The following is a 26,885-nucleotide window of genomic DNA, read 5'->3' on the forward strand; positions in this document are numbered from 1 at the left end:
GGACTGGCAAGAGCTCAAATCAATTTACATAAGCTACTAGTACATGTTCTCATTTGCACACTGAATTGATGAGTTCCTCTAACCATAAATTCAATACTTGACACAATTATCAGCCCTTGATTTGAATTTGTTCTTTTTCTACTGCAGTATTCTTTAAATATGAAAACTGAATAATACTCAAGGGTAATTTATTGAAAAATACATGAAACAGAGCTTTTCTAAATGCAAAATAGTACAGGGAAAAAACAATTCAAATTACCAGAAAGTGAGAAATACTATTTTTCTAAAGTAGCCTTTTGAACTACTGGCAAGTAGTTGTAGACATCATTAAAAAAGGATCAATACAATTTTAAGAGACTCTTTTGTAACTAACCATGATGTTTTTAAAAAAAAAATCTATTTCCATTCACATACGTAATTTATTTCAGCTGGACTTTACCTTCAAGTTTTCGTGCCAGTTCCCTTGTAAACAGAACATTGGCGAGTTTGCTCTGTGCATAAGCTTTCATTGGACTGTAGCTCTTCTCGCTGTTTAAGTCGTCAAAATTAATGCCTCCCATTGTGTGCATGGTTGAGGAGACATTGATGATACGAGAAGGAGTGGACTGTTTTATTAAATCGATCAGTAAATATGTTAACAAAAAGTGACCTGAAAAGCATTAAAATACATTAGTTTAAAAGAACATAGGAAGCTAATCTGCAAAATTCTCATAAGAGTTATTTATATTGCATCTTTAATGAAACATCCCAAGAGACTTCACAAGAGAATAACTGAAGACGTGACAGCGACCCATATACGATGAAAAATCTTGGTCAAAAGGATCATCTTTAAAAATGGAGAGAGAATAGAAAGGCAGATTTCGAGGATATTTCCAGTGTAGGACCATGACAGCTGTAGGTATGGCCACCAATGTTGGACTATTTAAATTGGGGATGCACAAATTTAGGCGTTGAGGAATTGAGATAGCTCAGTGAGTCATGGTGCAGGGGTAAATTACAGAAATAGTGACTTGTGAAGCCATGGAGTGATTTAAAAATAAGAATGAGAGTTTTAAAACGGAGGTGTTATTCAACCAAGGATCAATATAGGTCAGCAAGTCCAGACATGATTAAATGGGGTCTTTCTGCAAGTATGGATGCCGGCAAAGAAGTTTTGGACAAGAAGCTAAATATGCACCTGAATAGCCAAGATGTCACTAAGGCACAGATGAAGTTTTAAGCAACAGTGAGCCGAGGCAGGGCCAGATGTTATAACTTTGCATTGCTACTTAGAGCTTTCAGGCCCTTGTTTTGAAATCCCTCTCTATTTTGCTCTTCAGTCGAGTAATTCACATAATTGCAATTGTAACAGATTTAAAACAAATGCCAAACCGCTAAACCTCTTTTCTACATTATTTAGGATTTACCACTATGAAGTGAAACCAAAATTTCATAAATCAGATTGTTTGAATAGGAAGCTTGTTTGGCAGAGATGATTACACTACCTTTAAAAAAAGCAAATCCAAACTTAAAAAAAAAACTAAAATAAATGGAGGTAATTATATAAAGCAAGCAAAGTTTATTATAAAGACATCTGATGCAAAAGGAGGGGACTTTAGAAGTTTTGCAGATTTTCTTAAAATTGCACTTTAAACTCACCTAAATGATTGACCCCAAATTGTAGTTCAAACCCATCCACTGTTTTGGAATAAGGGCACATCATTACTCCAGCATTATTGATCAGAATGTTCAGGTGCTGGTATTCTGAGATAGGAAGAAGAACATCTAGTTAGAAGCCACTTTAATAGTTTTGTTACGACATGGGGTAAACCCCTCTGCTAATTTAAACCCAACACACAGAAGCTCATCTTGCGCTACAATCTGTTGAACAAAAAACAAATTCAAATTCAGCCAATCTGTTTAAATTATGCCCCAAGATACCAAAATCCAAACAAAATTGAAATATAATATTTTGATGACATCAAAACCAATGAAACAATCTGATGGTTTGGGGTATAAAACCAGACATTTTGAACAGTTATGCAGATAACTGCCAAGCACCAAGAAGTATAGACTGATAGGTGAACAGCTCTCTGAAGGGTACCTGTTCACAAGAAGGACCGGTGAAGCAGATTACTGAAGAAGAAGTGAACCAGGAAAATACAGCAAAACATTTACAAAGGAGAATTGACAACGCTGGCTGGTTTTGAAAGTAGAATTTTTTTGTAAATCTTAATTGGGGTTTTTTTATTGGACCAGTATTGTAGAGTGGGAGGTAAAAGGTAGGTTTAAGAGAAAGAAGTTGTAAATAACTGTTGTTTTAATGTTCTCTGTTGGACTTAAAGAATAAAATTGTTAACTTTTTACTTTAAATAGTGACCTCTGAGATAACTCTCTGCCTCTCGAGCTCCACTCGCTCTGGCTCAGTTCGATGATATCCTCGTTGAACATGGCCTCCACCTCCTTCGGGACGTGTCTGGCTTTGAAAGGATTAAGCCGATAGAGGTGTTGTTTTATCAGAACAGTATTCCCTATGTCTACTTCATGTACAATAGCATTTAGTCCTCCCCATCTGTCCTCATACTGCAGTAACAAACCTTTCAACTGTGTTCTTTGATCTTGAGAGATAGTTCACTAACCTATCCCACTCCTCAAGGACCTCTTCGTTTTTTTAACATATATTGAAGCACATCAAAATCCACAACATCTGGGTTTGATTCCTCACTCTGCTGGGCAGTAACTAACACCTGTTTCTCAAGTTCTCTCTCTCTCTCGTATTATACGGTTTCAACATGTTCACATGATATACACGATACTGCTTTTTTCTAACTGGCATCTTTACTAGATAGTTCACCTGACTCAACCTTTTTCTCAATTTGGTAGGGGCCACTAAACCTGAACACTTTGGTCCATTAACCCAAGGAAAGACAGATTGACACTGGAGGCAGTCCAAAGAAGATTAAGTGGGCAGATTCTAGGTAAGGAGGGATTTCCCTATGAGGAGACACTAAGGCGATAATCCTATTTGATCAGTTATTATAACTCTAGGGGACGTCTTACAGCACAGTGATAATGTCCCTTACCTCAGACAGTAGCTCCAAATCTTACACTAGGACCAGTTACAGAAGGTGCATTTACAATTGGCCACAGGTTAATTACCACATTGCAAATCCTTACAATATGCCGGCTGACAAGTAGCAAGAGGGAGTTTATTTATAATCATTACAAAAGGCACTGCAATGCTTTTTCTAGAAGAATGAAATCAATCCAATAGAAGTCCATGGCCCAGTCTTTGCAAACAAAGATGGAAGACAGAAAGCACTTCTAACTTTCATTGAGAGGGTCTACCAATTGTTCAGTTGTTTGCAAAGTATAGACAAGCCAGAATCGGCATGTGGAGTTCCAAAATAAAAGGTCAATTCTAGTGAAATATGTCAAAACTTTACTATATACGATTACTAAACTTTCCTAGGAGTTTCAGCACCAAAATGGAAAGCTACCACAAACTAAAAAGTGATTTCCACCCCCACTTCCTGTCATACATTGCATATATCTGTAAAACATAAACCTACTTGGTTAATATTGACAATTTTGAATCCAAAGCAAAACTCTGTCAAGGAGAGAAACCAAAGTATAAATGGTAAAATGGTAGAAATGGGCAGCATCTGTAAAGACAGTTAACCATTCTGAAGTTTTGACAATAGCTAATTGAGCTGAAACATTAAGTTTCTCTCCATAGATGTTGCTTGAGTTACTGAGGTTTTGCCATTTCCTGCATTTTTAAAAATTAATTCATGGGATGTTGGCATCACCACTGGACCAGCATTTATTGCCCATCCCTAATTGCCAAAAGAGTAGTTAACAGTCATCCACATTTATGTAAGATACTAATCTGGTTAGTCCAGCATATTTTTCAACCAGTGGAACACACCGAATTACCTCACTGTTGTCTGAATGAGGCGCAATCTATCACTGTAATAGGATGCACTGACTTGTGAACCTCTCACTGGTGATTTCTATAGTTAGCCAGCAGGTGGAGCATGGACAAGACCATCTACTGTCAGGTTGAACGTACACAGAGCCAGATCCAGAGTCATCTTGTAGGTTAAGGTGAAAAATTAGTTTACAGGTTTACTAACAAACCAGAGGGAGAGGCAATCAGACTAAACACCATCAGCTCCACCTTCCCTTTGATTGTTTACCCTCACCTTGCCCACCACTTACCCCACCCAAAGTGTGATTGCTTAAATCCAAAACCCCACTGTGTGGAATCGAGTTGCCTGTATACCCATTATCGAAAAGTGGGCACTGGAAATGCACAGTAGGTCAGGAAGCATCCAAGGAGCAGGATAGTTGATGTTTAAGGCATAAGCCCTTCTTTGGGAAACTCCTACTCCTCAGATGCTGCCTGACCTGCTGTGCTTTTCCAGAGCCACACTTTTCGGCTCTGATCTCCAGCATCCATAGTCCTCATTTTCTCCCATAATCACCCATTGACCAGGTCAGTGGGAAATTCAGCAACTTATTTAAAATGAGATCCTGTCATCAAGATCTGTAGGGCTTGTGTCCAATTATGGTCTGTACATACTTTTCCCACAAATACTGAGAAGTAAGATCACATGAGGGTAACACACCATCCAGAACATCAGAAACTATTAAGTTAATCCTAATTGGACAGGTTTGCAGCTTGCAACTTTTGGCTGGCTGTTTCACAAAATAGCATACTAAAATAAAATGAAAAAGTTATTACATTTTGAAATAGGAACACATACCTTCATTAATTTGTTTCGCAAATTCCTGAATAGATTTGGTGTCAGCTAAATCCAACTTCTTCACCACGATATAACTATTTCCAGTTTCCTCTGTTATTTCTTTAGCTGCAGCCTCACCTTTCTCTGTGTCTCGGCATGCTATGATAATCACGGCTCCTGTGTGTAAAAAGGACATGTAATAGAAAAGCAACAAAATGGAAAATGAACTACCAACATGGAACTTCTACTCAGCACTACCACAGATATCACATCCCAATCAAAGTGTATTCTTGTTTGAATCAATGTTAGGAGGTCAACAAAAAAAAAATAAAACAAATGTAACTCCCACCAGACCCTGCTAGCATGTAAACTTCAGCAGTATTCCCCTTCGTATTTGCTGTTAATGCTCTGATTTACTTTGAATCGTGCTCCAAAGCAGCTTCACGCCTGCTGGAAGCAACTCAAAGCAAATCAAATGGACCGTGTCACAGCATTCTAGCAACCACGACAATTCCCAAACCTCAGGTTGCCCCATCTCCCAACACTGGCCCCAAGTCCTCACCTCCATTGGCCTTGCTCACCATCCTCCTCCTCCTCCTCCTCTGCCAATACTGATCACCATTGTCCAAACTTATGTCAAACCACAGCCAGCACTGTCTCAGTGCAGGGGCCTTGGTCAGTGTCAGAGTGTACAGCATAGGGCTGAAAATGTGTTGCTGGAAAAGCGCAGCAGGTCAGGCAGCATCGACGTTTCGGGCATAAGCCCTTCTTCAGGAAATGCCTGCTGGATGAGTACAGTGCAGGTTGAGGGGAAAGAAGGGACATCAGGTGACACAGCCATTGATAAACACTGAGGCTCAATTAACTGAAGACAAACCTCAAGGGATGTGTCTCCATTTTGTCACAACCAAGGGCTTGTGACTTTGCTATAATTGTCCTTCACCACAAGGCCTCCCGATTCACCTTGATGGATCGACATTTCAGCAGGACCAGGAAGGCTCTAAGGCCAGTTTTAAATGGGGTCAGTGACATATTCACCTGCTCCGCTGCTGATGACCCAAAGCATTAATTTAAAACAAATTTAGAAATCAAGAGATTACTGATGATTGACTGTTAAGGAAGGCACAAATAAACATGCTGCATAAGTCGTATTTAAAATAAAATGCATTCTTTAAATTTAATACTGATTTTCCTATTAGCTCACCATATGAGGACCTCACAACCTTAGTTCGATGTGGCAGCATCAACAAAAGAAGAATGTTAAACTCAAAACATTAACTCTCCCTCTCGATGGATGATGCCAAACCCGCTGTGGTTCTCTAACAAAATAATGTGGATCTGAAATCAAACAAAGTGCTAATGTGGAAGGTTATGATTTGCCTGGGTATCAACTTTTTCACTGCTTGCAAACAATATTTTGGCTATATCGAAATTGTGCCCACATCCCCTATTCTGTATAATGGGGGTACATCGGATAATCAACTTGCTGCACTATACAGGACAAAATAAGGAGAAGCCAGAAAGAGAAACTAATGCAGCAAATGAAAGCAGCTGTACTTGAGATTGCAGGTTTAGAAATACAGTCATTAATTATTTATCCAGCATCATAATCAACTGTGGTGGTTGTTAAATGGTGTATTTCTTTTTTAATCATCTCAGGTGGCATGTGCGTTGATATTTTTGTTCCCCAAACATTTGTGACAGCTTTGGAAATCCAAAATTTTCTTCTGATAAACACAGGTTAACAGAAGACACTGACCAGGTTTCTGTACTTAAAAAGAACCTCCTTAAAGAAGCATTAAATGTGTAATTCATTCACTAAATACATTACTGCAAATAAAGGATACTCTGTTCTAATATGAATGAGGAATTTTGTGGTTACTCATACAATATTCATAACCTCAACTGTCAGACTGTAATAAGTGCATATGATATGGAGTACTGTAGGAATAAGTAAACATTTCAGTAGCTTACTATTTATATCAAGTAATGTTCAAATTTAGGTAAATGAATTTATTTTATATTCATTACTAGCATCACTCAGTCAGATACACAGTAAAGTTCGATCCAATCTTTCAAGATGGAAAATGGATGATTAGAAATCTACCTTCAGATACATTTTCAATTTCTATTTAGTGGGATCCTCCATGGTTCTTTTTTTAAAAAAAAAACCAAGTCTGGAATGCTTCGCAAAACAAGTAAAATACCACATGTTGTTATGTCACAATTAAAATCGAGAGTAAAGATTTTGAAAAGTAGCAGCTGGAAAATGCCGCATTTCACCCCAGAAAACTCAATAAAACGGCTACCAGTAAATTTCAAATCATTAAGTTGTAAACAAGTTGTTAAATTACTTGTTACCTCTTCTTGCCAGGTCTCTTGCAGTCTCTTTGCCAATTCCAGTATTAGCACCAGTTATTAATATAGTCTGCCCATCCAGTCTCTTTGCTGACCATTTCTGCAATGGCTGACTGTTGAGAAATGAAAAATTCACAGCAAAATATTAATCAGAGTTGATATTGATATTGATTTATTGTCACATGTACCAAGATACAGTGAAAAGCCTTTTTTATGAGCAGGGAAGTACAGGTCAAAAGATTTTAAGGCACACAGGTTACATTGCATGGGAGTGTACAAGCAGAGATCAACATTAGCAAGATCAGCATTATTTGATGCTAGAGAGTCCATTCAGCAGTACCAAGAAAAAACTGTGCCTGAACCTGCTGATGCATGTGTTCAGGCTTCTGTATCTTCTGCCTGACAGAAAAGGTTACAGGAGATCATTACTGGCATGCGATGGATCTTGAATGATGTTGGCAGCCTTTCCACAGCACTGAACCATGTAAGTGGAGACCATGGATATGGAAGGTTGGCTTCCGTGATAGTCTGGGCTTTACACACAAACTTCTGTAGTTTTGTGTGATCCTGGGCAGAGCAGTTGCGGTACAAGGCACCCAAACAGTATACTTTCAATGGTGTATCTGTAAAGGTTAGTGAAGGTCCCATGCCCAAATTTCATGAGCTGCTTGAGGAAGAAGAGGTGTTGTTGTGCCTTCTTGACTATTGCATCTACATGGGAAGTCCAGAACAGGTTGTCTGTTATTCGTCACTGCTTGACGCTCTCCACCTTCTCAGTCTCTGATAGATGAGCTGAAGTCTCAGTATCACAGATCTGGAATTGTAATATATTTACTATTATCTCCCAAACTTCTGTAAAGTTCCTCTGCCCAGAACTTCGCAGAAACCGGGTTCCTCAAATTCTGAGAATCTGCACCACCACTGCCTTCGAGCCGACATGCCTATTCTCCATGGTTCTTAATAGTCCCTATCCCAACAGAGGGATACCTCATCCCAGTCCAGGTTCCTACCTACCAGGCCAAGTAGCTATGGAAAGACGTCAGCACCCATCCAAGATTAAATAACATCAAGTTTTAAGTGATTATTACAAACTTGAATTTTTCAAGAAAATAAAGCTTCAATAAGAAATTATTACAATTAATGTTTTTTTAAAATAAGCTAATATGTCTGATTTAAGGCATTATGTTAAGTGTTTAATCCTTTATAGAAAACCAACACTGGACTTGGTGCTATCAAACTGAAATGGCTGGCACCCAAATATGATAACAAAAGGTTGTGATATCAATCATACAGCATTAATCTGGTAATAGCAACCTTCAGATTTATTTCTGCGGAGTGATTAGCACTGATTGGAAAAAAATATCTGGAGTATTAAAACAATGATTTAACAGGATTGGAATTTTAACTGCCTTGTCATTTTTGATAATAATCCTTGTCAATTCCTTCCACTAGGTCCATTTGGCACTATTTCAGTTCCCTTTGACAGATCTGTTGATTTGACAGTTAATGAGTTTAAACTTGTTCCAGAGGATAACTACCTTTTCTAAAGGTATCCAAAGACCATAGCCCAAAAAAGAAGTCCCCTGCCTGCTCCTACTGGGTTTAATGTCATGTTCTGGATACTCAGGTCACCAAAAATTGCAGGAGTGAAAGCAGCTACCAATTTCTACAGAAGGCACCTCAGGCAAATACACACGCATGAAACATGCCTCAATCCTATTCTCAACCCCGTTAAAAATGGGTATGAGATGGACTTGGCCACTTTTACCACGTTGGATATGATTCAGACCTTAGTTACCCACGTTAAAATACCCCTTCCTTTTGTTCAGTGTCAATTTTCATCGAACGCTCCCACGAAATGTCTCAAGTTATTTTCTGTGTTGATTAGAACACAAGTGATACATGAAATAGATTAGGTGGTCCCTCTGGTCTTGCTGCTCCATTCAACAAGACATGGCTGATACCATTCTCTCAGTGCCTAGAAATATATTGATCTCGCAATTTGCGCATACCCGTCAGCTAAGCAACCACAGCTCTATGGAATAGAGAATTCCAAGAAATTAAAAAGCACTGTAAAAGTAAAACTTTTGTCGTCAACCATGACACCACAATATTAGATTTTTAGTACCAAAATTGAGATTAGTGTCTGATAATCATTGAGCTGGCAACTGGAAGTGATCCCACTTCATTCAATCAGTACACAGAGGAAAACAAAAACATTAGAATTTTAAAACAACTGTTTTAATGGAGACTTTCCACCCAAAGTGTTAAGCTGCATTTTCAGATGCCTGAAGATCGGATGTAATTTCCAGTTCCTCTCTTTTTAATAAATGCTGATTTAGAATCAAGTTTGATGCTCAACCCTACCTGGGCTGGAATGTGACACAGACAGTGGAAATATTCCTGAAACTGTGTGCAAAATAATAGTGAGAGAAAGTGAGGACTGCACTTTTGTTCAGTGTCAAATAATAGTGCTCATTTCACATTAGAATTCCAAAAAGAACATTCTTAAAATCCACATTAGACATAGCATAGGAAAATTGAAGCCTCCTTACTACTTTTTGGAAGTGTATTTTCACTTCAGTAATCCATAAAAATTGCCTGATTCAAGACAACTAACTATTTTCACACATTATCAACAAGCTACGAACAAGGATGCATAGTGATATTTGCCCCTTCTCCATTTCTGTCTCAAAGGCTGAATGGGATGCAGATGGATATTAAAATCCACCCAACCTACTAATCAACAACTTATTTATGGTTCTAAAAAACGTCACTAGACCCAAAAAGTTAACTCTGCTTTCTGTCCATGTACGCTGCCAGAACTGCTGACTTTCTCCAGCAATTTCTGTTTTTATTTCAGATTTCCAACATCTATAATTGTGTTCTATTTTGGCATTTGTTTCATGACTGCAACAAAACAAAAATGCCCCAAGATGCAGCACAGTGGTGTTAGAAAAAACAACAAAATAACAGGAGGGATGGACTCCACACCAGATCAGACAACTCATGACAGTAAGCAATTAACACACAAACCTGGTCGGAGAGTTTCCCAACTTGAAGTGACCATATCTAGTAACTCGTTAGATTGTGAAGAGGTCATGTGATCGCAAGCTAACTGGTCAAGCATTAGAGTGTACAGTGTAATGGACAGTGGAGTAAGGACTAAACAGAAAGAGGAGAATTTGTGGTATCTCACTCCCTAGCTGTTCTGTAAGCACATGCCCTGACCAGCCATACATAGCAAGCGATGCCTTCAATATAAACCACGCAGTTGCAAACTTCAGAGGAAAAGATAGAGACCATCCATCAAGACTTTAAATCTGTCTGCACAGAATCAAAGAAATCATACAACAGCCTGAAACCATCCAATACAATGAAGAGGAACTATTTATGGCTGACTTTCTTTTGCACACTCAAAACAATTTAACCTATCCTTTCTGCTTCTAACCTGTTTGTGTACATGCACAAAAGTCTCTAGGGTACATTTGTTGGTATTAGGGGACAATAAACATTGTTTCACTTTCTTTTGAGACTTACAAGATCAGTATGTATGTGTTTCAGAGTCACAGTGCTTCATTAAATACCCATTAAATCTGACAAGCAATTTAAAAACAGACATCCCCTCCGGCCAAGGGGCAGAGAGAGAAGCCACTCAGCCACTTCTGACTTGGCCTTAACAAACCATTTTCTGTGGAATTCACTACTCTATTCCATTGGTAACAAACATCCAATTCAGATCCTTAAATTGAGTTTGCCAAAGCAATATAATTCACAATATTTTCAGAAATGCTTGGAATGGATATATTAACATGAACTGGACAAAATCATAAAGAAATTTGGCATTGGATAACCTTGCCTCTGACTCTACTTTCAAGAAAAATATAAACAGTCCTTCAACCACTTCATTGACCTGAGAGTTGAAGTATGGATCCTTCTTTCAGACTGGAAAGTATATAATGTCATCATTTGAATATTGACAATGGAGTACATGGTTTGAAAGTTAGATGTTAATCTTTAATAGGTTTAGATACTTGTACAGCTCAAGAAGTATAGATCAGACTTGTGTGTGTTTGTTATCATTTGTATTATGATTTATAAATTTTTTTGCCCTGTTGTTAAAAAAAAAACATTTTGCATGGTCAGAAAAGGACAAAAGTATTGTAAATAAAAAAAGTGGGAGGTTTTGTAGCTTTGTTAGAGTGATGTAACCTATGGGATTTATATGTGTAATTTTAATGTTTTTGTTATAAGTTTGGATACCTAGTTTTGAACAGTGTAGAAAAGTGATCAAGAAGGATATAGTAAGTTAGGTCCTTAGGGTGAAGCGTTTCTGTTAGTTCCTGACTAGATAAAACCCACAGAGGTTTACTTAAAGAGGTATACTGAGAAGCTCAAGTTTATTACAGTTCCAGGAAGAAGATATTTACAGTTCTAGGTTGAAATCACAACTGACTTAAACCTTTTAAAGGTGTCCAATAGAGATTCCAGTGTCAGTATTGTATAAGTAGTGCTTTGAAAACAGTGCCAAGAGTAGTGTTTGGGTTCTGTAGAACAGCAGTTATGTTTCCTTTCAATTTATAAAAAGGCATGCTTTGGGATTAATAGGATTATAATTTGACAGAGTTTAAGGTTTGAATTTATACCATAAATGGATAGCTTGTAATATTCTATTTTATCTTGATTATCTTTTTAATCAGCTTAGTTTTGTTAGAACGCAAAATCTGCAGCATTGAGTGCTAATGCTTCCACGACAGGTCATGTTGTTAAAACTAAAACCAATAGAAACATGATTTACCAAACTAGGTTCCTGACTGGGATCTGACTAATCCGGTAATAACATCTGCTGGATCATAATATCAGACTGAACAAATTTGAGTTGATAGTAGGAAGATAATACATTCCACTTAATGTACTGAAATGACAAGCATGTGCAAACGGAAAATTACAGGAAAAGCAATTCTCCCCCATGACAAATTGAATACCTCACGTGATGCAGAGACATTCAAACCACATTATAGGAAGGATGTGATTGGATTGAAGGGGGTTGCAGAAGAGATTCATCAGGATGCTGCACAAGATTGAAAATTTAAGTTATGAGGAAAGGTTGGATAGGCTTGGATTGCTTTTGTTGGAAGAGAGAAGATTTGAAAGGCGATCTGATGGAGGTGTACAAGATTATGAAGGGTATGGGCAGATTGGATAAGGAGCAGGCATTCCCCTTATTTGAAGGGAAGTCACAAGGGGACACAGGTTCAAGGTGAGGTGCCGGAGGTTTGGGGTGGGGGAGGTTATGTGATTAAAAAACATTTTTACTCAGAGTAGTAACGGTGTGGAATTTGCTGCCTGGGAGTGTATGGAAGTGGGTTGCATCATAACCTTTTAAAAAAAATCATAACATTCAAGGCTATGGGCCAGGTGCTGGTGTATGGGATTAGGCTGAAGGTCAGGTATTTCTCATTTGTCAGTGCAGAATTGATGGGCAGAAAGGCCTTTTTACTGTATGATTCTATGAAACCAAAGAAATCGCCAGGTAAACCTTATAAATGGCCACAGACCTAAAAAAGGTAATGGTGACAACAATGGTTCAGAACCCTGAAGTACTTTTATAGTTACTTTTAATTCCAAAATGTGGTTTTAAGGGAGAACTGCTATAGAAAATCTATGAATTTAAATTCAATGACTATCTGAGAGGCTAATGGGATGTGAAATATAAATAGCCAGTGAAATGTCAAGCAGGGAGAGAAAGAAAAAGGCTGACTATCTCAACAATAAGCCATCTCTTGGCTGATTTTTTTCTCTCTTCAGGAAAAGGCAAGGACAGGGGTTAAAGGACAGGTTCAAATCGACGGATGTGAACTAGTGGGACCTAATTCTGTCACCTGTACCAGCTATGTTTGAACAGTAGCACGCTGTAGAAGTTACGGTTGAAGAATGATTCCTAGTCACCCTATGTTACAAGTGAAGGAAGGCTTGCTCTCACATAGAGAATGGAAAAACACTTTGATGAGGATTTAGGACAAAGGAATCAAGAATAAAAACCAGGAATTTCAAAAATCAACATTTAACTAACAAGGTAAAAACAAGGACTGCAGATCAGAGTGGTGCTGGAAAAGCACAGCAGGTCAGGCAGCATCTGAGGAACAGAAAAATCGACGTTTCAGGCAAAAGCCCTTCATCAGGAATAGAGGCAGGGTGCCTGCAGAGTAGAGAGATAAATGAGAGTGTGTGGGGAGAAGGTAGCAAAGAGTACAATAGGTGAATGGGGGTGGGGATGGAGGCGATAGGTCAGAGAGGAGGGTGGAGTGGATAGGTGGGAAGGAAGATAGGCAGGTAGGACAGGTCATGAGGACTATGCTGAGCTGGAAGGTTGGAGCTGGGGTGAGGTGGGGAAAGGAGAAATGAGAAACTGATGAAATCTACATTGTTGCCATGGGGTTGAAGTGTTCCGAGACAGAAGATGAGACGTTCTTCCTCCAGGGGTCTGGTGGTGACAGTGGCGATGGAAGCGGCCCAGGACCTGCATGTCCTCGGCTGAGTGGGAGGGGGAGTTGAAATATTGAGCCACAGGGTGGTGGGGTTGATTGGTGCAGGTGTCCCGCAGATGTTCCCTAAAGCGTTCTGCTAGGAGGCTTCCAGTCTCCTCAATGTAGAGGAGACTGCATCGGGAGCAACGGATACAATAAATGATATTGGTGGATGTGCAGGTAAAACTTTGATGGATGTGGAAGGCTCCTTTGGGGCCTTGGATGGAGGTGAGAGAAGAGGTGTGGGCACAGGTTTTGCAATTCCTGTGGTGGCAGGGGAGGGTGCCAGGAAGGGAGGGTGGGTTGTTGGGGGGGGCGCGGACCTGACCAGGTAGTCACAGAGGGAACGGTCTTTGTGGAAGGCGGAAATGGGTGGGGAGGGAAATATATCCCTGGTGGTGGGGTCCATTTGGAGGCGACGGAAATGTCGTCGGATGATGTGGTTTATGCGAAGGTTGGTAGGGTGGAAGGTGAGCACCGGGGGTTCTGTCCTTTAACTAACAAGGTTGATCGACATTACCAGTAACTACCACTGCAATGGTCCCAACGTTCAACTATCCACTCTAGATGAACAATTACAGAATAAGTTATTTTAAAGAGGGTAGCAGGGACTGGGTGTAGATGAAGTGGTTCAGTTTATATTCACTGGAGTTTAGAAGGATGAGAGTTAATCTCATAGATATCTAAAATTCCAGCAAGGGTTAGTCAGGTTGTTCCCGATGACCTGGGATTCCAGAATCACAGTGTCACAGTCTAAGGATACAGGATATAGCCATTTAGGACTGAGATGATGAGGTATATGTCTTCACCCAGAGAATGGTGAGTCTATGGGATTCTCTGCTATAGAAAGTGGTTGACGCCAAAAGTTTAATTGTTTTAAAGTAGGAGTAAGATATTGTTCTTAGGGCTAAAGCGATCTAAGGATATAGGAAAAAAAAAAGAGGATACAGGGCACTGGGTTAAATGATCAGCAATGATCATATTGAACGGCAAAGTAGGCTCGAAGCAGCGAATGGCCTACTCCTGCTCTTATTCTCTATGTCCAATGTTTAAATTTAGAGAATAATTCATCTAACTCTTTAAACTTACCTCTTCTTTCAATTGTCTATGTTGCATTACTAATTCTGATCACACTTAGTAGTGATTAAAGTCACATTTAATTCAAGAAAACCTAGTTTAAAATTCATTCAGGGGATGTGGACGTCAATGGCTATTGTCCATCCCTGACTGCCCAGAGGGCATTTAAGGGTCAACCACATTGTGAGTGTCTGGAGTCACATCTAGGCCAGACCAGGCAAGGATGACAGATCAAGAACATTAATGAACCAAATGAGTTTTTCAACAATTGACAATAGTTTTATGGTGACTCTTCAATTAAAAAAAAAAATCAGAAATTAAGTTACATTCAAAACTCTCCAGATTTAGCCAGACCTGCTGAATTTTTCGAGCACTTTGGTTTTTGTTTTAGATTCTGAGCGTTTTGCTTTTATTTTAGTTAATCTGTGGAGAAGGAAATATATTGTGTGGTAAACATTGACACTTGAGTCATTGTCTCCATCTAAGTTACTTAAAGTCACCTATTCTGACTCCTCCAGCTTCATTCTTTTTTATTTAATAAGACAGAACTAAGCACTTTTGAGTCCAGAAGAATATACGAAAGGTTACAGTGTGAGAAAGTTACATAAAGAATTGGATTTTGAGAAAATAGCCAAGACTAAGGAGGAATAAACTTTGCAAATGAACATTAAGCTACTCAATGAACAAGTAAATTCACATTTTATTAAGTAACCTAACCTTTTTCCTCATATTGTGCATGTTTCAGAAGAGACAGACAAAAGAAACTCATACGTTGAAAATATTCGGGCTGACCTGTTCCACAGGGATCACCTGACTCCGAAGTGAATGTCACATCACAACAACAGAACTAAACACAAAACATGCAATTAATTTTATTTAGCTGCTTTGCAAATCGGGTAATATATAGGAAACTTCTCTCAACACTATGAAAAGATGACAACGACAAGAGAATAGGAAGTACTTTAACTGACACTACTGGCTTTTAGCCAACAAGGAGACACTCTATAAACAAGTTAAATGATTTCTACTGAGCTGAGGATTTAGCTAAAGTTTTGCTCATATTGGAATCAACTGTCAAGCAATGAACTTTTTGGCTTTGGCCAAAGAAAAAAAGTCTTAAATTCAAAAATGTTACACCCTTTCAGAACTTGAAATATATTGTGCTGGTAAAATCCTATCACTAATGCACCTAAAATGTAAATTGTTCTGCAATTGTTCTAGTTATATTCCAAATCAACAATTTGTATTTATATATCTCCTTTAACATAATAAAGCCTCCAAAACCTTTCAAGCTGCAATTGAGACATAAGACAGATGACCAAAAAGTTGGTCAAAGTTTTAAAGAAGAACTTGAGGCAGAGGGGTTTAAGAAAGAATGCCAGTGCTTAAAGTTCTGTGGTGCTAGTGGCCTTACCTTTGAGCCAGGAGGCCTGGGTTCAAGTTCTATCTGCTCCAGATGTGTGCTGTAGCAACTCTCAACAGGCTGATTAGAAAATATCTAGGACCACAGTAGCTGAAGACATGGAAAAATTAAAAATCAAGGATGTTAAGAGGCCAAAGGTGCAAGGATCACCAATAGCTTAGATGGTGAAAGGGCAGAAGGAGAGTAGAAAGAGCCAGACAAGATAAAACAGATTTACTAATGACATAACATAATCCAAACAAAAGGAGTTAAATTATTAATAGTCTAACAAAGAAGATTATTTTGTCTCAAGTGCTTTTAATATTCAAGTGGGTCTCACTTATACTCAATAGCAGATGACATTAACCAAATAAAGTTTCTCCTTGAGGCAGAGAGATCACTGATTAAATCAATTCACCAGAAAGTCTGACTGAGGGTAAGGGGCCTTTTGTGGTGTTGTGGTAGTGCCCTTAGTTCTGAGCCAGAAGGCCTGGGTTCAAGTTCCATTTGCTCCAGAGATATGGAATAATATTTCTAAACATTGGATTTTTAAAAAAATCTACTTGACTGAGGATATTATATATGGAATATCTTGTACCCATACTGTAACATACTATCCTAATTAAGCTTCTACATGGTTACATTTTAAAAATGTATATCGTGTGATATCAGAGAAACACTATTCTATGTAACTAAAATGGACTTAATACTTAAATGAGATTTTGATGCAGTAATGCACTCAAGTTACCATTTGTTCATGCAAGTAGTTCATCAAAAAGCTGAAAATAGTTAACATCATGTATTTAACCCCCAAGAAAAGGCATCAGAATGCAATACCTGAAGCTGTGGTATGTGCAAGCTCAGGTTAATGACAACATTAGAAGGTGATGACAAAGTATTACAGCAGGCATCTATGGTTCCTTCAGTTTACTTCTCAAGAATGTTACTCTTCACTGGTTTAGGAATGATGGTTTTTCACTCTACTGAAAATATCGAATTATTTGGGAGCCAAAATGCTTTTCAAGGAGAGAAAAGATCAAAAGATTATTGCTACAATATACGATAAATTTATGCTGACTAACTGATCAAGTTTGGGAGCCTAATTAATTTATGATCTCAAATCAAGGTACAACACAAAGGTAGCAGTACTTTTATTTCTCACCAAATGATAGTGCCAACTCTACAAAAACACATCATCTTCAATTCATGGCAAATTCAAGAGTACAGAAGACAACACAATTCATTGTGACCTTCAACATACCCCAGCTCAGCTTGAGTTGTGGAAGAACAGAATTATTTTTGTGGACCAGTATCTCAAGTATAAGATTAAAGGTCAAAGTTCACTGGGTAGCAACGACTGAATCAAGAGACTTTGTCGAGAAAGCATGTAGACAAAGATTAGACGTTGGTGGGAACACATAACCAAACCATATAACCAAGAGTCGAAAAGTGTGGCGCTGGAAAAGTACACCAAGTCAGGCAACATCCAAGGAGCAGGAGAATCGACATTTCAGGCATAAGCCCTTCATCAACCCATTTCTGATGAAGGTCTTGCACACAAAACGTCAATTCCCCTGCTCCTCAGATGCTGCCTGACCTGCCATGCTTTTCCAACGTCACACCTTTTGTTTCTGATCTCCAGCTCTGCAGTTCTCACTTTCTCCATATAACCAACACTTCAGAGTACCACCCGCCCCACATGGGGTCGAGTCTGCAAACAGGATCCTGGAATCATCAGCATCTCAGAATCCACTGAACTAGAGTGTATGCAAAGTGACTCTTGACTCTGCAGGACCACATAATCAGAAAGAGATGTTCAACTCCCAAGGGCTATTTTCCCTGGAACTAAGGTTGAGTGGTAACCTTATAGATGTTTTTAAAATCATGAGGCACTGGATAGGTTGAATAGCCAAGGTTTTTTTTTACCCAGGATAAGGGATCCAAAACTAGAGGGCATAGGTTTACAGTGAGAGTGGAAAGATTCAAAGGGGACCCAAGGGCAACATTTTCATGCAGATGGTGGTATGTGTACAGAATGAGCTGCCAGACAAAGTAGTGGAGGCTGGTACAATTACATTTAAAAGGAATCTGGATGGTACATGAACAGAAAGGGTTGAGGGGGGATATGGTCCAAATGCTGGCAAATGGGACTAGATTAATTTAGGATATTTGGTCAACGTGGATGAGTTGGACAGAAGGATCTATTTCACTGCTGTACATATCTAAGACACCATAAGTATCAGCTCTGTCTCAGCAGTAGCTTTCTAATCCTAGTTAAGGGATTGTAGGTTGAAGTCCCACTCCAGGACCAAAACATGCTGTCTGCAGTTTTTCCAGAGATAGGGGAAATGTGGTTGAGGATCAGAAGAACTGGTTGCTCCAGTACTACAGTGGACAGGCAGGAGGCTGGAAGAACACAACAAGGCAGGCAGCATCATGAGGTGGAGAAGTTGACATTTTGGGTGTAATCCTTCTTCAAGAGCTCCTCTTCTGCCACCTAAAAAAACCTCTTTGATCAAGTACTACAGCATCCAAGAAGAAGCAAACCAGCCTAAGCATCTGAAACAAACTAATTCTAATACAGTACTTAAATTCTGGAGAGTTGGCTTGAACCTATAACTTGCCGTGATGCCAGCGAGTCAAACGTGCAACTGCAATAAAACAACGCAAACTTATGGAATATAAAAACTACAAGTCAGAACAGTGAAGAGAAAACGTTTCACAGAGGCTGTCACTATGGGAGAGAACTAGTGCGCAAGTGAAAAAAAAGTTAGAAAGCCAAAACATGTCAACGAAAATATATTATCCTTCAAGTTCTTCCTAAAATGTGCTAATCTAGTCCAAACCTAACTTCAACTTTGATCATTACTGGTGGTTCCTTTTTGAAAAGGTCAATTTGCCTCCATTATCAGCCTGAAGTTAAAGGAACGAAGTGAACAAAATCTTTATTTACCCCTTGCCACCCATGTTAATGGAATGAAGTCGGCGTACAGTAGCTGAGCAGTGGGTTCGAGATCCCGGAGATTGGCAGTATACGTCCTGATTCTGCCCTCACTCAGTAAACACCAGCCACTCCTTCCCTCACTAACTGACTGGCTGACTTCTCACTATCACGGAAGCTAAGGAGAGTATTAACCTCATGACTCCCAACTCGCCAATCGCATCCTCCCATTAAGGCGGCTCCTTTCTGTCGTTTTATTCGGAAGGAGGAAGGTCAGGGCGATTGCCTGTAGATTTCATTGTTTACAAGTTTCTACTTGCGCAGTTCGCTATATTTTTGTTTGATGTTTTTCACTCCGTGTCGGTGCTAGTTACTGAGATACATGAGTCATCAGACACGCAATGCACCTTTTGTTGTCATAGTCTGTTTGCCATGAGCTACCTTTATTACAAAACTAGCTATGAGTTAACTATTTGCCCGTGAGCAGCGTTGGGGGAATTAAGTGTTGAAAAGACATAAACAGTCTCCTTGGTCAACATGCTGCCCTGCAACTGGAAACATAAATAGAAATTGCTCAGAAACACAAGATGTCCGTCAGCATCAATGGAGAGAGAGAGAGCGCGCACAGAGTTAAATGTTTCAAACCTGTTCAGAATAGGAGCAGTGGAAGCTACTCAGACAGGACAGACTGCATTCCAGTACCTACCAGTCACCTCTTCGTGATGATGGGTCACCTTTGTGTGAAGTCAAAAAGTGTGGAGCTGGAAAAGCACAGCAGGTCAGGCAGCATCCAAAGAGCAGGAGAGTGTTTTGGGCATAAGCTCTTCATCAGGAATGGGGGCGGGTCAGCCCATTTCTCAGATTTGTAGCTCAGGTTGAGGTTCTGGCTGTAGGTTTGCTCACAGAGCTGCAAGGTTTGTTTTTAGACATTTCATCAACATTTAAGTAATATCATCAGTGAGTCTCTGGATGAAGTGCTGGTGGCATGGCGTGTGTTCTATTTATGTGTTTAGGTTTCCTCGAGTTGGTAACATCATTTCCTGTTCTTTTTCACAGGGTGTGTAGATGGGATCCAAGTAAATGTGTTTGTTGATAGAGTTCCAATTGGAATGCCATACTTCTAGGAATTCTCGTGCATGTCTCTGTTTGGCTTGTCCTAGGATGGATGTGTTGTCCTCTTCTGTATGTAAGGACACTAGTGAGAGAGGATCATGTCTTTTTGTGGCTAGTTGATGTTCATGTATCCTGGTGGCTAGTTTTCTGCCTGTTTGTCCAATATAGTGTTTGTTACACTTCTTGCAAGGTATTTTGTAAACTACTTTAGTTTTGCTTGTTATTGTGTTAACAATTAGCTTGTGGCTCAGATAGTAATCTTGAGATAATTCCCTTTTTGGTTCTGCTTTTCAGTTAGCCCCTAGCTGCTCATGTTCCCTCTGCAGAACCTCTTTCCTCTTTCTACCTATATCGTTGGAACCAGTGTGAACAATTAGATCTCACCACTCCCACTCTTAAGTTTCTCAGACTCAATGTGATTATTACTTCCCAGGAAATATGAGGCAGAAATCCTACTAATAATAACAAATCTTATTATTTGTTGATTACTTCCCTTTTGGTTCTGCTTTGTAATTTAGCCTCTAGCTGCTCACACTCCCTCAGCTGAACCTCTTTCCTCTTTACAACTGCATCATTGGTACCTACATGGACCATGACAACAGGATCTGCCCCCTCCCTCTTTAAATTCCTCTGAAGCCCAGATGAGAAATCCTGGACTTGGGCACCAGGCAGGCAACACAGCCTTCACGACTCTTGATTCTGGCCTCAGAGAACAGTGTCTATTTCTCTGACTATACTATCCTCAATTACAACTACATTTCTCTTCTGACCCTCTATTGACTTTACTATTTGTCACCACTCTCTTGAATGGTTCCCTATACTATGGCACTATGGTCAGTTTTCTCATCCTCCTATAGCCTCTGCTCTCATCCACACAGGGAGCAAAAATCTCAAACCTGTTAGTGCTCAGGGGCTGAGGTTCCTTCAGCGCTGCCTCCTGGATGTCTCTACCTGCCTCTTTCGTAGTCACATCTTCCGGTTCCCAACTACCAACCGAATCTGAGTTAGTCATTCTAAGGGGTGTGACTGCTTCCTGAAACAGATAACTCCCTCCCTAATGTGCCGCTGTGTTCAAAGCTCAGACTCCAGCTCATCAACTCTGAACTGCAGTTCCTCAAGCAACCAACACTTACTGCATTATGAACCATGATGGGGTCCACCAGCTCCCACGTCATGCAGTTTCAACATATTGCCTGGCCTTGTATCTCTCTTATTTACGTAGTTATTAATTTTTTAAAAAAAATTCCTACTGGTCTTTTCATTTGTAATCTGTAAATATATCTCCTATTTACCTATCATCTTTCTATAGATGCTGCCAGACTTGTTGAGTTTCTCCAGCATTTTCTGATTTTGCTTCAAATGAGAAATCCAAGCTTGACTGGCAAAACCATAATTGAATGAAATGTTATATCATTGAGGTGCAACAACACACAAAAGGAGGGCAAATAAAGCCAGAACCATAGAGGTAAGAATAAGATGAATCTCACAATGGGTACATATGACAGATGTTAAACTGTACAAGTTAGAAACCAGCTGAAAAAGAAGGTTCAGAGGGGATGCAAAACCAAATAAAAGAAGCAAAGAATATTGTGGTTCCTTAACATAAAACAGAATCTAAAAGTCTTCTAAAGACATATAACAATAAAAGGAGGGTGGGCTGGGGAAGTGAGATTGGGAATGAGAAAAGGAGATTCATACAGGGAGGTAGAGGCCTGACTGACATGATAAACGAATACTTTGCAACTATCTTTATCAGGTAATGTGCTGACAAAGTTTTTGATTATGGACTTTAATTGTGAAATTTTTAAAAAAAACAGCAAGCATTAATGTTTTGAATCAGATATGACATTTTTTCAAAGAACAGTCATTGAACATAAAATATTGACTGTGCTTCTCTCCACCAGACATGCGGAGTTTTTCCAGCATTTTTTTTCTCCGATCTCTCGCACCAACAGTAATTATGATACTAGATGGGGAAAAATTGATAAAGTGATAAAAGACTGGCTGGACTTCAATTTGATGCCTGCAGAACCCAGATTCCCAAATGTATCCAAGGGTGTTGGGCAGAATTAAAGGTGGAAATTGCAGTTACTGGCCAATATCTTCCAATCTTTCTCAGATACAGAAATGATGCCAGTGAACTTTGACTAGAGAATTGCAGGTGTTACATTGCTATTTAACAAAGGCTATAAGGATAATTCCAGTAACAAAAACTAGTCAATTTAAATGTAGTGGTATGAAATATTTTAGAATTTTACCCTAGATTATAATTTAAGGCTCGCTTGGACAAAAATGGGTTAATTAAGGAAAACCTGCACAATTCTTTGAGAGCAGCTTGTATTTAACTAATTTCAGCTTGTATTTAACTAATTAACTAAATCCAAAAAAAAATGTGCAGGTCAGGTGAATTGGCCATGCTAAATTGCCCGTAGTGTTAGGTAAGGGGTAAATGTAGGGATATGGGTGGGTTGCGTTTCGGCGGGGCGGTGTGGACTTGTTGGGCCGAAGGGCCTGTTTCCACACTGTAAGTAATCTAATCTAGTATTTTGATCAGGTCACAGAGGCAATTGTTGAAGCTGACATGGTTGATGTGGTGCAAATTCCAAAAGACATTTCATAACACAACATACAATAACAGCAAAGCTGAAACCCAACAGAAGGGACAGTGGCATCAGAGTGTCGATACAATACTGGCTAACTGACAGGGAGTAGAGAATGCTGATAAATGGTTGCTTTTGCATTGGAGGATAGGAGACAGGAGTTTAGAGAATGTTTACTGGACTGATATGGAGTAAGTGAATTGCCATAGGAAGAAAGGCTAGGCTTGTATCTGCTGGAAAATTCAGAGATGACTTCATTAAAACATATAAGATGCTGAGGGGACTTACCAAGTGCATGTTAAAAGGATGTTTCCTCTTTTGGGAGAATTGAGAACTAAGGGTCACGGTTTAAAAATACGAGGATGCCCACTTAAACCAGAGGTGGGAAAGCATGTTTTTTCTATAAGAGGATTGTGAGTCTTTAGAATTCCCTTCCTCAAAGGTAGTGTTGTTGAATCTTTAAATGTTTTTAAGGCAGAGGTAAATAGATTCTTAGTTACCAAGAGAATGAGAGATTGTCGCGTATGTGCAAGAATGTAGGCCTGAGGTTAAAATAGGATCAACCATGATCTTATTGAATGGTGGAGCAGGCTCAGAGACATTTGTTCCTTATTCCTATGTCAGTATAGAGTGAATTCTTCAAAGATCGATATCAGAACTATAGCTTTTCTTGATCTATATCAATGACCTAGACTTGGGTATTCAGGGTACAATTTCAAATTCTTAAGTGACACAAAACTTGAAAGTAATGTGAACTGTGAGGAGGGAAGTGGTAAACTTCAAACAGACATAGACAGACTGCTGGAATGGGTGGACACATGGTGGATATATTTGATGCACAAAGATATAAACTGACATATTTCACTTGGAAGAATTTTGAAAGACGGTAAAAGATACAATTCTATAGATCCGGAAATATATGCACAGAAATTATTGAAGTGGCAGTGCCTGTTATTAAAACATTAGATAAGGGCTGCATGGCAACTCAGTGGTTGGCATTGATTAGGTTAGATTAGATTAGATTACTTACAGTGTGGAAACAGGCCCTTCGGCCCAACAAGTCCACACCGACCCGCCGAAGCGTAACCCACCCAGACCCATTCTCCTACATTTACCCCTTCACCTAACACTACGGGCAATTTAGCATGGCCAATTCACCTAACCCCTGCACATTTTTGGATTGTGGGAGGAAACCGGAGCACCCGGAGGAAACCCACGCAGACACGGGGAGAATGTGCAAACTCCACACAGAGAGTCGCCTGAGGCGGGAATTGAACCCGGGTCTCTGGCGCTGTGAAGCAGCAGTGCTAACCACTGTGCTACCGTGCCGCCCATTGCTATGTCATAACATCAGGGACCCGGGTTCAATTCCAGCCTCGGGCAACTGTCTGTGTTGAGTTTGCACATTTTTCCTGTGTCTGTGTGGGTTCTCTTTGGGTGCTCCATTTTCCTCCTACAGTCTAAAGATGTGCAGGTTAGGTGGATTGGCCATGCTGAATTTCCCATCGTGTCCAGGGATGTCTTGGCTAGGTGGGTTAGCCATGGGAAACATGAGATAAAAGGTTAGAGGGTTGGGTCTGGATGGGATGCACTTCGGAGGGTCAGTGTGGAATTGATAGGCTGAATGGCCTGCTTCCACACTGTAGAGATTCTGTGATAAGTATAAGCAGACAGTGAAAAGGGCTATGATGACATTTGTAAAAACTGGTCCCCCTCAGCTATATGTATTGTGTCCAATGCTTAGCACTACACTTTGCGAAGAATGGAGAAATGATTCTTTGAGAATGGTTCTGTGTTAAGGATGGTTTGGAGAAGCTAGAATTGTTTTCATTAACAGAGAGACTTGTCATTAGCAGATTGACAGAGGTGTTCAACATCATGAGAAATCTGGAGAGAGTGGATAGAGATTGTTTCCATTTGGCAGAATGATCGAGAACCAAAAGACATTGATTTAAAGTGATTGATGAAAGAACAATGAGCAACAAATTTTTAATGCAGTATTTGATTAGGATCTGGAATGGACTTCATGAGAATGTAATGGAAACAAATTCAATAGTAGCTTTCAAAAGGAAATTGGAAGAGAAAAGATTTGGAAGGCGTTGAGAAAAAGGCAAGAATGTACATAAGGTGAGTTGTTCTCCTAACTCCTGTAATATAGTTAAAAATCACACAACACCAGCTTATAGTCCAACAGGTTTGTTTGGAAGTACTAGCTTCCAGAGCGCTGCTCCTTTTATAAGGTAACTTTGTCCACTCCAGTCCAACACCGGCACCTCCACATTCTGTAATATATTCACAGAGTGAGATGGTAATGTTTACATTACCAATGTAAATTTTCAAGCCAGGAAGTGAAGAAGATATGAAAGGATTTAAACATGAGGATGAGAATATAAAATTTGGAGGGGGTTGGAGCCATTGTAGCCTAGTGAACTGCAAGACTTGACATTGAGGATGTGGACAATATGGTTCAGTCTGAGACAGTGGATCAAGCTGAGAATGGAAGAGAAACAGAGATTGTCATAGGGACTGAAGATGAGGAATAATATAGAGCGGTCAAATAATCAATAGTTATGATCTTTCCAACTTTGCAGAGAAGTATAGTAAAAACTAAACTTCTCTAACAATATTAAGAAAATTCATCTATGGGTTATTTTTAAATATGAACTAAAGTATCTCAATTATATCTGAGTTCACCTTTGGTGTGCACTTTTTAGATTAACTCCTGCCAACTCCAGAAGACCATTATATATTGGTTTAATATGCATGAAAGTCCAATATGATCAAATAAAGCTGGTTCAGACTAGTGCTTCTTGCAGCAGTTGCAAATGTTGGGGGAAATTAATAATGAACTCCTATCTTCCCATCTTCTACTTGAAAGGAGTTCCAGTTATTCATAGTTATAACATCCTACAGCACAGAGACACGGCCTTCAGCCCAAACAGATCCATGCCAACCAATAATGTCCATCCACGCTAACCCCATTTCCCTGCACTTGGCCCATATCCTTCTAAATCTTTCCTATTGTCCAAATGCCTTTTAAATGTTGATAATCTGCCCACCCCAACCACTTCCACTGGCAGCTCATTCCATATACATAGCATCATTTGTGTAAAAATGTTTCCCCTCAGATTCCCTTTTATTCTTTCCCCTCTCACTTTAAACTGATACCCTCATGTCCTTGATTCTACTCGGAAAAAGACTGAGTGCATTCACCCTATCTATGCCTCTCATGATCTTGTACACTCTAAGATCTCCCCTCAGTCTTCTATGCTCTAAAGAAAAAAGTCTTAGCTTGTCCAACCTCTCCCTATAATTCAGACCATTGAGTCCTAGCAGCATTTGTAAATTACTTCTGGACTCTTTCCAGTTTAAAATATCCTTCCTACAGCATGGTGAGCAAAACCGAACACAATTCTCCAGGTGCGGCCTCACCAACCGTCCTGTACAATTGCAACATAGCTTCCCAATTTATGGCTAAGGAGAGTTTCTACAGGTATTGATCTTATTATTCCCTCTCCCATTGTTGCTGCTCACCAGAGGTGCCAAGTAACGCTCCATGCACCTGGTGAAGACTGAATCCAGACAAGTGTAGCACCAAGTGAATGGCATGCAAGATATGTGAACAGACATTCAAGTAGTTGGTAATTACCTGCTGAGCTGTAAAAGAGTACAGTCCCAGAAGAAGTTTTGTGAGCACCAATATTTAATGTTTGAAGGTTTCCTGGCCTGTCATCTTACTGATAATATGTGCCCCATTGGTCCTTTGAGATGGAGCTCGTGCTCCAGGAGTTTGCAAACATGAGTTTGACAGAATGCAGAGAGTTCAGTAATTCTGTGTGTTAATTGTTACAACCAGAATGCAGGTTAATTAACTGGGGACACAATATAGTGATTTTGCAAACAGCAGCATGGGGTTTCCTGCTTGATGACAATTGCCCAGATCAATCTGAAACTTAACAAGATCATGTTGGGTCAACCCAACGACATTTTTTTGGCCTTACATCTATACCAGAATTTTCTTCCTCTTGGCAGTTAAAATTCTGCTGTGTTTCTATATTTTATCACAAGACATTGTTTTTAATGCTTGACGATAAAAGATATTCAAGTTCCATAACAGACTAAAAGGAAAATAAAGTA

General features: G+C 39.5%; 1 protein-coding gene across 1 annotated transcript in view; it reads right to left on the reverse strand.

Moving 5' to 3' along the window:
• Window positions 1-19,228, reverse strand: part of LOC122549919 (retinol dehydrogenase 12-like) — a 29,676-nt gene extending 10,448 nt beyond the window's left edge. Inside the window, exons 1-5 of the mRNA XM_043690146.1 lie at window positions 19,048-19,228; window positions 7,092-7,201; window positions 4,752-4,907; window positions 1,639-1,743; window positions 440-649 (exon numbers count right to left, since the gene is read on the reverse strand). Of these exons, the coding sequence (XP_043546081.1) occupies window positions 440-649; window positions 1,639-1,743; window positions 4,752-4,907; window positions 7,092-7,201; window positions 19,048-19,061 (595 nt within the window). The 5' untranslated portion in view covers window positions 19,062-19,228. The remainder of the gene's footprint in view (window positions 1-439; window positions 650-1,638; window positions 1,744-4,751; window positions 4,908-7,091; window positions 7,202-19,047) is intronic.
• Between the last annotated feature and the right edge of the window lie 7,657 nt (window positions 19,229-26,885).

This window comes from Chiloscyllium plagiosum, chromosome 5 (assembly GCF_004010195.1).
Source record: "Chiloscyllium plagiosum isolate BGI_BamShark_2017 chromosome 5, ASM401019v2, whole genome shotgun sequence".
Taxonomy (NCBI): domain Eukaryota; kingdom Metazoa; phylum Chordata; class Chondrichthyes; order Orectolobiformes; family Hemiscylliidae; genus Chiloscyllium; species Chiloscyllium plagiosum.